Source organism: Fonsecaea nubica (genome assembly GCF_001646965.1).
Source record: "Fonsecaea nubica strain CBS 269.64 chromosome Unknown Scaff4, whole genome shotgun sequence".
In the NCBI taxonomy this organism is placed as follows: Eukaryota; Fungi; Ascomycota; class Eurotiomycetes; order Chaetothyriales; family Herpotrichiellaceae; genus Fonsecaea; species Fonsecaea nubica.
In genome coordinates this window covers 413,033-424,787 of record NW_019173677.1, presented here as the reverse complement: position 1 = coordinate 424,787, position 11,755 = coordinate 413,033, and the positions used below count along the sequence as shown (strand labels likewise).

The 11,755-nt window shown below is 52.3% G+C and overlaps 4 protein-coding genes across 4 annotated transcripts; 3 read left to right on the top strand and 1 right to left on the bottom strand.

Moving 5' to 3' along the window:
• Positions 1–80: 80 nt before the first annotated feature.
• On the top strand, positions 81–1,475 carry AYO20_01088 (hypothetical protein; the record flags this gene model as incomplete). Its single annotated transcript, XM_022639395.1, has 2 exons — positions 81–1,087; positions 1,151–1,475. The coding sequence occupies 2 exons, from the start codon at positions 81–83 to the stop codon at positions 1,473–1,475; spliced, it is 1,332 nt and encodes a 443-aa protein (XP_022504703.1).
• Positions 1,476–2,636: 1,161 nt separating this feature from the next.
• Positions 2,637–3,858, top strand: AYO20_01087 (hypothetical protein; the record flags this gene model as incomplete). The annotated part of the gene is made up of 2 exons (XM_022639394.1): positions 2,637–2,795; positions 2,866–3,858. The coding sequence occupies 2 exons, from the start codon at positions 2,637–2,639 to the stop codon at positions 3,856–3,858; spliced, it is 1,152 nt and encodes a 383-aa protein (XP_022504702.1).
• Positions 3,859–4,609: 751 nt separating this feature from the next.
• AYO20_01086 (hypothetical protein) lies at positions 4,610–6,680 on the top strand (the record flags this gene model as incomplete). The annotated part of the gene is made up of 3 exons (XM_022639393.1): positions 4,610–4,753; positions 4,809–5,152; positions 5,243–6,680. 3 exons carry the CDS (start codon positions 4,610–4,612, stop codon positions 6,678–6,680), a joined length of 1,926 nt encoding a protein of 641 aa, XP_022504701.1.
• A 1,236-nt stretch (positions 6,681–7,916) lies between these two features.
• On the bottom strand, positions 7,917–10,295 carry AYO20_01085 (hypothetical protein; the record flags this gene model as incomplete). The annotated part of the gene is made up of 2 exons (XM_022639392.1): positions 7,917–9,062; positions 9,120–10,295. 2 exons carry the CDS (start codon positions 10,293–10,295, stop codon positions 7,917–7,919), a joined length of 2,322 nt encoding a protein of 773 aa, XP_022504700.1.
• Between the last annotated feature and the right edge of the window lie 1,460 nt (positions 10,296–11,755).

Genomic DNA, 11,755 nt, shown 5'->3' with positions numbered 1-11,755 from the left:
GCTTTGCCTGTCCTTTCGTGTGTCTCACATCAGCGTCCAAACAAACCACCTTGAGTTTGTATTGTCGTCAAAACATCACAATGGGCTCCGAGCGCTACCCCGTCCGACACAAAGGCATCTACCACAATCTGCCCACTTTCGACCCGTCTATCAAGGACCTCACGGCGATTGTCACTGGTGCCAATGGCATTTCGGGCTTCCATACGATGCGGGTGCTGCTTGATAGCCCCGAGCGCTGGAGCAAGGTCTACGCTTTGTCACGCCGCCCACCACCCAAGGAAATGATGGCTCTGCTTCCAGAATCCCAACGTTCGCGAGTCCAACATGTGGCAGTCGATTTCCTGGAGGATCCGAAAAAGATCGCTGATGCCATGACCTCAGCTGGTGTCAAAGCCGACTACGTCTTCTTCTACTCGTACCTGCAGCCAAAGCCCCCGCCAGGAAGTGGCCCTTGGTCCAATGCCGATGAACTGGTCAAAGTGAACAGCGCGCTACTTGACAACTTCCTTCAGGCTCTCACCCTCAGTAAGATCATTCCCAAGCGCTTTTTGCTGCAAACGGGGGCCAAAAACTACGGTGTTCATGTTGGTCGAGCCCGCACTCCAGCTATCGAGTCCGACCCGCAACCGGCGCACCTGCAACCGAACTTCTACTACCCGCAAGAGAAATTGCTCTTCGAGTTTTGTAAAGCCAACAATACCGCGTGGAATGTTGTCCGTCCAGCTTGGATCCTGGGCGCCGTCAACAACGCCCAAATGAATGCCCTCCATCCGTTCGCTCTTTATGCCGCCGTACAAGCGCAAAAGGGTGAACCTTTATATTTCCCGGGAGACTGGGACACTTGGCAATTTGAGTATCATCATTCCTCTGCTATGCTCACAGGCTATTTATCCGAGTGGGCGGTATTGGAGGACAAGTGCAAGAATGAGGCCTTTAACTCCCAGGACACCGGACCTGTGTCCTTTGACCGCTTCTACGAGGAGTTGGCACGATGGTTCGGCGCTGAGAAGGGCGTCCATCCCCCGGAAGAGGATTTGACCAAATTCCATGAGATCAAGGGCACCGGCGGGAAACAGTCTCCCATGGGGTGAGTGCGAATCCTCTAATCTGTGCCATATGTGGCAGATCAAGGTAGCTAATCCAGTCACAGATACGGCCCTGCTCCAACATTTCGCATCCTGTTCTCACTTGTCGACTGGGCTTCGCAGCCTGAAAACAAGGAGGCCTGGCAGCAGCTCATGAAGGCGTCCGGCGGTCAACTGACCGATAACCCTTTCAACGATCCTCAGGCGAGCTTTGAATTCGGCGATGCGGCCTTGAGCAAATTTGGTAGTTTGTGCATGAACAAGGCGAGGCGATTGGGCTGGACTGGCTTTGTCGACACGATTGAGGCTCTCTTTGAGATGTATTACGAGATGGGCCACTTGGGAATGGTACCTAGGATGAAAGTGGATAAAGCAAAGCCTTTGGTGTAAAGAGGCTCATGCGTTGGGATTCAGTAGCGGCCTTTGCAGGACGATATCTTTCATCCAATAGAAGCCACATTGGTCAACAGAGACACTTCTGCGTGATAATGGCCAAGTTGTTGTACACACCGAGAGAAGACGAGCACGAATAAGGCACACCACGTCGTACCACACAAGTGCAGGCTCGGTCGTCTACACCATCCACCATCCACCACATCCATCATCCATCTGGCTTCCTTCACCGCAATGTCACAGGACAGGACAGGACATGCAGGCCTGGATCCACCTCGTACCCAACCATCTGTTCACCGATCCCTCAACCCTTGTCCGTCTCTTCCCACAAGCACCATGCTTCTTCCCAGCCGCAACACGAAAGGCAGGGCCAACTGCCGTCCACCTGAGTCCATCCCGTCATCCCTCCCCAAAAGTCAGCAAGCATAGCCGAAAGAAAGCGTCCCGGGTAATTGTGGTGCGCTGAATTCGACTTCCTAGTCTGTTTCTTATTCGACATGCATCAGTGGATACGAAGAGGAGGAAACATCTGGCCAGGCCAATCGCCTGGACATGCTGAAAGGCAAAGGATTACGGGATCCGATCTTTTTCCCTGCTTTAGTCGGTTATCTGGGACAACAAATCTAGTGCTGCCCAAGGGTTTCTCGGATTGGACTGAACGTGGCAGAAGAAACTTCGGCGCTTCGAGTTCCCAGGGCGCATCTGCAGCTACTTACGAGGTACTCGGTACTTGTACGTGGAGGTTTTGTGTGAGGCTGGGATACGGGCCTATCACGCCTCGTCCCCCGTCCTCATCCCCAGCATCCTTGTTCCTCTGCGCCTCTGCTATTCGACAGCAAAAGAACATCTTCCCCAATTTGACATGTCAGTCCGTCATCATGTGCATGGCGGAAAAAGGATCCAGAAACGCAGCTGACCCCATTGCACTGGCCAGGTATAGTCAACCTGCACCACCGACGCGAGTGGCACTACTGCAGCACCAATCAAGGGGGCCAACCATGCGGGAGTGAAAGTGCCATAGCAGCATGGCGCTCAAGACCACAATGTCGGTGCAAAAGAGATGGGAAAGAGGAAGAATGCAAAAATACAGGACATGCCCATCCTTTTCGACGCCGCCGTTTGGCGTCTCTTCCTCCTTCTCCCGTCTTCCCTATCAACATGTTATCCAGTTTCCGGCTCGATGCCATCAATAGCAGCGCGACCAATATTCGCCATGTTCCTCCACTCGCGTTGCCCTTCTCGCGCGCTCCACCGCCCTACAGCAGCTGCACCAGGTTAGGCAAACAGACAGCGGTGCACCACCTATCGGAGACTATGGTAAGCAAGGCTCCCCCTTCCCCTGGGTGCCCCCCTTCCCCGTGGAGGCGCAGAACCTATTACTGAAGAGGGGTCTACCAAGGAGGAATTGTATCGATCCAGTCTGGCTCGCCTTCAGCTGGAGCTGGGATTGCCCGACCACGTCGCGAAGCATCTTGACGCAGCGATCAAAGAGCTGATTGTCTCACCGGTGACGCAAGATGGAGCACACTCCGTGTTGAACTACGGGATCGACTTCGAGGCTGTTGCCAGCAAGGTGGAGAGCTGCCCTGACTTTCGACCTTATTTCGAGAGAACGCGGTCCCACAGCTGGGTGACGTGCTTGAACAATGCTCTCTACTTCTGGGCCCACGCAGTTTGTGGGATCCCCGAGCTCTGGAAAAGAGAGACTCCCGCGAGCCAGAGATCATCAGTCAGCCAGGTGCACGAATTTCCCCACGATCCGGAATCCACCGTTGAAAGTACACCATCGTCTGCTACTCTCACATCTCTTTCTGCTGGCAGTAGTAGGGAGGACTCTCCCGGTCACCCCAACGATGTCTATATGGCTCCTCCAGGCAGCACCAGCCACCTGGCTGGGGAGCTCTGGATGAGGGTATACCCGGGCAAATATGTCAACTACATCGAGATCCGCGCCATCAGCGGCGTTCAGGAGGTGGTGTTGAGCGGGCGGATGCAGGACCTGTTTCGCGTGCGCTGTCCGCCGGGTCTCACCAAGTACGGGTACGACTACGTGCTGCCGCACTGTCGACGATTCCTGGAGAAGCACCGGGGCGCGCCGCCCAACGCCGAGGTCGAGCTCTTCTACTACGTCAAGATGCCGACCATGGCGAGCCCGATCCGCATCGCCATCTGGGACAACGGGTCGTGCGAAATGGCTTACGACAGCTGGCTGCGCCTTAAGAACTCGCGAATCCCGTTTCTGCTCTTCCTGGACGACCAGAAGCACACACGCCCGTCGCTGAAGCTCCTCTTGCCTCCCATCTCGCCGCGCAAGCTACTCGAGAGCTCGCCAGACTCGGTGACACGAGGCGGCTACCGCCACCAGTCCGAGGGTTTATGACATTGTTCTGAAGCCGTGGCATCCATCAGCTGCCGATATCCGGTTGTTACGCCTTCAGAGACACATCAAAACCTCCAGACTTGAAACCCAACCTGGGAAGGGGGAGGCCACTCAATAAAATCTGGCAACTAGAAGACAAGTCTGCCCCGACCAAAGGCCGACAGAATTGTAATGAGACCAAGAGACCAAGAGACCAAGACGAACACGAAACGGAAAGAGCACATGATTGATTGACATTGGTTGTTATTGATGACTGTATTATGAATACACGATGATGCATATGCACAGCACAGACCACCGCGTTCTCGGCCGAACACGTTCGTCCATTTTCTCTCCTCTGCAGGTCGCGCTAACACCCTGCATGAAGCACACAGCCTTTTGTTTTCTGCAATGGCAACCAATCTGCCAGTGACGGGGACTCGACCCCAGACAATTGCTCTGCATTTCATGTGGCTCAATGAGCCGCAATCCCTCCTTGGCACAATAAGAGGCCAGGGCTCTGGGAGCTTGAGAGGCTTCGCCACGAATATTGGTCAATTCGAGGCTCACCGGTCACCTCAGCCCACGTCGCAATTGAGCCCCGTCTTTGCGCCCAGTCATGGCAAGGCAGATAGGAGGTGAGAATAGCACGTTTATAAATATGAGCCTCAATGGCCCACATTCGCGGGTGCCCGCTGGGATGTTTCTACGTCCATGCCACCAGAGAGCGAGCACCAGCACAAAGAGCACATACGACTGAATTGAAAAATCCATGGCAGAGGCTGTTGTCGGGCTCGCAGGAAGCGTCGTCACGCTTGGCAGCTGCATAGCGGCTCTGAAAGGATTTTCAGATGTTTGCAGAAATGCCAGGAAAACGTTGGGAATATACCAGACAACGCTCAAGAGTATAAAGATGGTGAGATAAGATCACTCGGTGGCTCACACCCTGTTCTAACCACCTGTCTCCTCAGTCAATTGATCTCTTGGACTCCCTGACGTCGCGGACCGGACTGAAATCTCTTTTGACCATGACGGTAGACGGCAAAGAAGTGAAACTTGTCGAGTTCTTTTCAAGCAATATGAATATTGTACTCGAGGATCTGAAGAAACTGATCAACAACTTCACAGCGGCACAACGATCGACAGACCTCGGGTACATTCGAAGAGTGATTGCGACGTTCAGGAAAGGTCGCCGTGCCTTGAGCCTTTTCGTGAACGAGGCTCATATCAAGAACCTGATCCAAGCAGCAAAGAATTTCGAATCATCGTTGCAATTGGGGCTATCAATAGTACTATGTGCGCAACACGACATCAGGTGAGTTTGAATATCTATGTGGAATCCCTCATCAAAAGCCCAATGGCTGACCAGTGTTGAAGCCACACCGATATGCAACTCTTTGCCCAGACTGTTGAACAGACCATACAGAGATACATTGTCTCGTTTCACGAGCGGCAGAGCGATTGCCAACGCCCTACGACCGAGGCAGTATTTCTTAGGGAGTCTCCCGAGGTTGGTAAAGACGAAAGACAACCAGAACTTTGATGTTGACGCATTCCAGGATACATTACCAGAGGCTGATGCAAGCATCTCAATAGAGACCGAAGTTGAACTACAAGATGGATCAGAAGCAGATCTACATGTCGGCCAACAAGCAGGATCCAGCGTAAGACCTGGTGCTCAAGAGATTGAGGAAGACTCGGGTTCACAACAAAACGTTGTCATCATCCACAACAACGGAGCCGTCGACATGGTTAACCACTTTCACCGCCGGAGCCAAGCTGCAATTCATGAAAATGTCGACTCTTCACTTCACCATGGATCTGGAGAGACACCAGACAACGTTCTAGACGAGACTAACGGTCAGTCCGGAGCCGAGGATTATGTTTTTTCAGATTCGGAAGAGTCGACAGTGTCAACAGACAACAATACTTTTTTTGGACGTTCGCGTACCATGATCCACGATAGCACGCTACTCAATATTCGACGACAAGGAACTGTTTTCATTGACCGAGCTGTCGCCATAGCAGAGTGCAGATCACATGGATCGGAAGGCTTCCATTTCTGCGCGAAGACCATGATGCTGGACGAAGATGGCGCACCAACCCTTATTCTCAAAGCGCCGTGCCAAATCAACCAAGACTGCGAACATTGTTCCGTGCATACCATGATAGCTGTTGATCTCCATCAAGATTTGCCCCTTGCACTTCAAGTTCTTCTAGAGCAGCAAAGGCCACTACACACTTCTGATGACAGCACCACTTCAGATGGGGATTACCTCGAATGTACCGTTGTTCGCAGTACAGCCAGACCAGAATCACACACCTTGGTGTTTCAGGAGGGGATCTATGGAGAGCAGTATGCAGTGCGGACAACTTTCACGCTCTCTTCCAGTCCCCAGGTTTCCGAAATTGATTCAAGTGGTACCAACCGGGATGCCAACAGTAATATTGACAATGATACTGAGAGCACTGTAACGAATGATACGACCACGAACGGTCTCTCTCCATCAGAGACCGAATCAATCTACGGCGAGGGAGAAGATGATACCAGCATCGACGGCGGTGTGGACGGTGACGAACTTGAACAGACGGCCGGAACCGACAACGACGTCGGCGAGAACGAGGATAGATCCATGTTTTCTGATTTCAGCAGCATGCCGTGCTTCTTTTGCGCAAAGGATGCTCTTCGACCTAGACTCAACGGTCTGGGAGTTCAATCTCTCCTGGTCTTCGAAAACAGATCCTTCGGCTACGCCTGCCATCGATGCAACAACAGGACGTGGGTATCTGGTGCGAAATTCGGACTGTCGGTGCCCGGCGCCGCGTGGGAATGGTGGACTTGAATATTGAAGGGTGACTAGTCGACTTGTTGCTGGGCGGGCGAGCTGGCTGGCTGGCTGGCTGGCTGGCCACCCCCTGCTCCTCAAAGAAAAATCCAACCGAACATGTGGAATTGGGGTGCGCAGCCGCAATACAAAAAATAGCTCTTTTCCGGTGTTATCATGTATCGAACTATACCATGTCATTGTAATTGTCATCGTCGTCGCTATCCATTCCCGGCCCATTTCATAATAAGTAAATACAAGGTACGGAGTATTTCATGAGTATTTCCCGAGTTGGGCTGGGCTGGGCGCTGCTGTCGTGTCTCCTTTCCCATCTCCCGTTACCCGTGATGGATAGTAGTCCTCTCTTCTCTCTCTCTGTCTCTCTCTCTCTGTCTCTCTCTCTGTCTCTCTCTCTGTCTCTCTCTCTGTCTCTCTCTCTGTCTCTCTCTCTGTCTCTCTCTCTCTCTCTGTCTCGCTACCTACCTCGTACTCATAGCCTAGGAAACAGAAAACAGAAACACCGCACGTGGGGAATATGGGAGTTAATCAAGGACCTTGCTACCTACTCCGTACACAGGTAGGTAGATAGTGGCCTCGTCATACGTGGGCGGACATCGTACTCTGTCCAATCTCAAAGGATATACTCATACAAAGTACGTACCGAGTATGTCTATATCTAGTCAAACTCTCCCGATCAAGTCCAAGTGCAATCAATCTCTTTGTTTAGAATACGGATCTTTGGTCCCTTCTTTCTTTGTACTCGAGTATACTCATACAATAAAAAGGCAGGCGCCAACATGTCAACGCCGCTAGGATGCTCCTGTTATGCACTCCTTGAAAATGCCCCCCCTTCAATGCTTTGCAAGTCTTTCGCAGCTCTAATAGCCATGCCATAACCTGAAAGATGACAGTTTTTGGTCAAAATCGGCCATGATTCCAAGCGCGCAAGATGCTGTTGACGGTCGGTTGATGCAAGAAAAAAGATTCAGTTTCATGTCTCATCACATGGTGACCCTCTCAGAGTGTGTGTCCTTCCTCCATCCTCTCCTTTCCCTGACTGTACTCGGCCAAGTTCTAGCCCTTAGCATACTCGCGGGTCCACCAATCTCGGTCCCAATATCCGCTCTCAAGCTTCATATCGCTCATCTCGAGCCTCCCTCTTCTGTCTTGGCTCGCATGCGGATTGAGATGTTGATGGTCTCCCGCTGGCTGTTCGCCTCCATTCACCGCTGCATTTTCCTGGCCCGAGTGTAGTCACTCGTAGCCAGCTCCTCTTTGCCAGGGACTGGCATTGTTTTGCTGTCGGAACCCTTGCTGTGGAGGATATCCGCCTTGCGCGGAACGAGGAGGTGCCCCGTAGCCACCACTGGCAACACTGCTCACGCTTCGATCGTACGACGGCTGCGAGGAGGTTGTGTTTGGTCTCCCACCGTACCCGTAGTCACCACCCGCGTTGTAACCTTGGTTGTACATTTGTCGCTGTTCATACGACTGTGGGGGACCACGTCGTCCTGGCTGGTCGCTGGGATACATTGGCGTGTTGAAGTCTTGCTGGGGTTGGGCAGCATGATTTTGAGACATAGGTCGTTGTGTCACCTCAGATTGATGCTTCAGCGATTCGCTCGAGAAGGAAGCATCATCATCGTAACCTTTGTCGTTATTATATGTTGTCTGCCCATCTCCTCTGGCCGTGGCTCCAAGCGCGTCCAACTCGGTCGTCAGCGCGGCTTGAGACTTGATGAAGCTTCCTCGATCGTCACGCATCGGCTGATATCTGACTTCGGGGTTCTTGGATGCAATAGCATAGATCGAGGCAATAAGCACCAGGATCAACAGCACAGCCGCAAATACCACGTTGTAGAAGGCAAAGATAACGCCCATGACGCCCGAAACCATCTCGGGCTGTCCGAATGCGTTCGAAAAGACGAGGAGGAAGATAGCGTTGAGGAAGTTGACCGCAGCAATGGAGATGTTGAAGATGTTAGTTTTCTTGTCCATAAATGGCCGAAGGACGCTGATGGCGATGAGTGCCACGGCCTCGACAATAACCAAACCCACGGCTTGAGCCACAGGTGATTTCTGCGCAAACGCGATGAAGATGGCCTTGATCAGAATGTAGCCCAAAAGGGGCACCACAAAGTAGTATGCAGTGGCGCGATACTGCACGTAGAGAAATCCCCACTTGTTGAGGCACTCGGGGTCAGAATAGAGGATGTAGGCTGGGTTCTTGTGCATGGCGACCGACTTCTTCGCCAGTTGAATGACCTTGAAAGACGCCCACCCCAAGGCGACTGCCATGGAGATGAAAACGACCAAAGCCAACACAACCTCAGCCGCCGAATCTCGTTCGACCAATTCCCACAAGCAGAGAACAGACATCTGCACGAAACCGAGTAGAACCTAAAATGCACTTGTTAGCGACCCTTTATAGTCTCACATTAGAAGATGTGTACTCACCAATCGGAAAAGAATACCCTTGATGACAATTTTCCAGCCATTTCGGAACTCGAGGAATTTATCAGTCTTCATCCAACCGGCCTTGGCACAGCCGTCAAGAATGGCCTTGGTAAGGGCGACCAAGACTGCAACTAAGAATAGGATGAAGACGAAAAATATCAGACCGGTCATGAAGATGTTGGTCTGTTCGATTCCAGCCCTAAAACCGACTCTATCGATTCCACGAACGACTTTGACGTTCGCCACGGTAGTGGTGGTTGCGGAGCTTTGGCGTTTGGCCAAGTAGCGCATGTTCTGGGCTGCGAAAGTGGTGATGACATCCAGCGACCGTTTGATAGCGCGTTTCTGCACTTGGACCGAAAATGTGCTGAGGGTGGAAAGGTAGGTAGTCGGGGTTCCGCCGGTCGCACGCTGATACCACGTTGCAATCGACTGAAGAAATCCTACCCGAATAATACCCATACTCCACTGGAAGTTTTGTGTCCAAGATTGCACTATCGGAGGCATTGTGACCGAAGTCATCCCAATGACGGCTTGTGCCTGAAAGAAACCAAAGAGTGATATCGCGTTCGCAGCAACATGAGCAGCTGTGTTGGGATGCCCGAGACCCGACGTGAGACCGGCAGCAACAAGCCCCAGACCGGCAATAACGGCCGTGGCCCAGCCCACAGCTGGATGGTACACGCTTTTGGTGTTGGAGAGATCGGCTTCCATACAAGCAATCACCGCACCCGTGTCGAGGGAGGTGACATAAACACGAACCACACCGTCCAGATCTGGCACGCTGTATGCGATTCCCGGAACTTGTTTAGAAACATCCTTGGGAACATCGATGTTGGTCTCGATATCGATTTGACCTGTTTGCATGGGACAGAAGCCCGCCAGATTCATGGAGCACGGGTCGAGAGTCTCGTTGACGATGGTAAATCCATAAGCAATCACTTCCAACTGCGCCGTAACATTTCCTACAATGGACGAGACACCATTAATGTTGAGGCTGATACTGCTGTTGGACGGGGTGTAAGCAACGTTGAACAGGGTTGCCGTGAAGTTGGAGCCGCTCTTGCAAGAATTCAGCGAGTTTGACTCGATGATGTTTTCCGCGAGGGCGAGAGGTGATAATGAAATGGCCGCGAAGGCCGAGAGGAGGTAGGAGAGCGAAGTTTGAGGTCGCATTTTGGGATGAAAACGTCGCAGTTGGCGTCTGCGACTGGACGCGGTCGTTCTAAGGAGAAAGAATGGTGGTTGCAAGAGATTCCAGGGCGCCAACCAGGGCGAACTCCTCCTCAGCAGTCGATGATCAGGTAATGTAGTAAGAAATTATGTTTTATTCTTCGAAGGTGAATTCGATGATGGCAGGAAACAGTTTATTCGAGGAGGGTGGTCAGTTGTGTCATTGGGATCTGCAAGGGAGGTTGGGTGGAAAAAAACCGGGAATTGGAATGAGTGGAAAAGAGCGAGAGTTCGTCGTTGTCGTTTGTCGTTTGTCGTCGTCGCCGTTTCAATTATTCCAGTGACAAAGAAAATGTCAAAGAAAAAGATTGAAGGCGCAATTTGGTGTCGAGTACTGTACGGGGAGGGGAATGTCGAGGGTGAATAGCGAGCGTGTGTGGATGGGTGTTGGTGAAGAAGTGAGAGTTTGAGTGGTGACGAAGGTTGGAACAGGATGAGCTGCAAGATTTGACACGCAGCAAAGTTGAACAGGAGATGCTCAGACGCTCAGATGCTCCGCTGGAACCGCGTGGAGCTCTGCAACCTCAACGGGCCCCGGGGCCCAGGCACTGAACTTGTAACCGGAGTTGATCGGGTTGGTGGAATCTGCGGCACTACGGTACTCCGCTTTGTACTGAGTACCTGCCCAGGTGGTTACGTGTCTGTTTATGGGTAGCAGTGTCTTGGTTTGGGGGAGGACGGAGGATGAATTTGGCTGCGACGGAAGAAGACGATAGGGCAGTTGGGTGTGAAAAATTGGGGAGAGAACGGGAGGTTTGGGGAGGAGGAGGCGCAGGCAAACAGGGGGGCAGGGAGCAGGGAGGGGGGGTCAAGGGGCTAGCCGAAAAGACAAGGAGAGCGCAGACAAAGGAGACACCTGGAGATGCCAGATCCTTGCCAAGCATGCCAAGCAGCCCCAATGGTATGGGCGCTAAGCGGAATTGGGATCATGGCCCCTGACCTATCCACCAACCACCGGCATCCAGTGATCTTCCTTGGCTTGCGCGTGAGGAGGCGCAGCAGCTCGTGGTCAAATGGTCCAAAGGAAATTGAAATTGCCCAAACACCATAAGCACCACTCAGACCAAACAACAAAAGCTCGGTACGGACGGGACATCTTTGACAAGGCTGATTCCCTCTTTGCTTGCGGTTTGTACCAGTTGAACTGATTGTTATTCTCACTATCCCCCACAGATTGGATCAACTCCTCCTAATCTCTCGACTCCCACATGACTAACCAGGACTAGTTAGTCCATATAAGCGACGTCATCGTGTCTCGCATTCGGTTCTCGGCTTTGCCGCCTTCCGCAATTGGAAACATACCAACAGCGCTTCATCTTCCCCCTCGTTACATGTCGCGTTTCATCACCACCATTATTGTCATCTTCAGCTCCCCTTTCTCCTGCAAACTCTCCTACAACTAC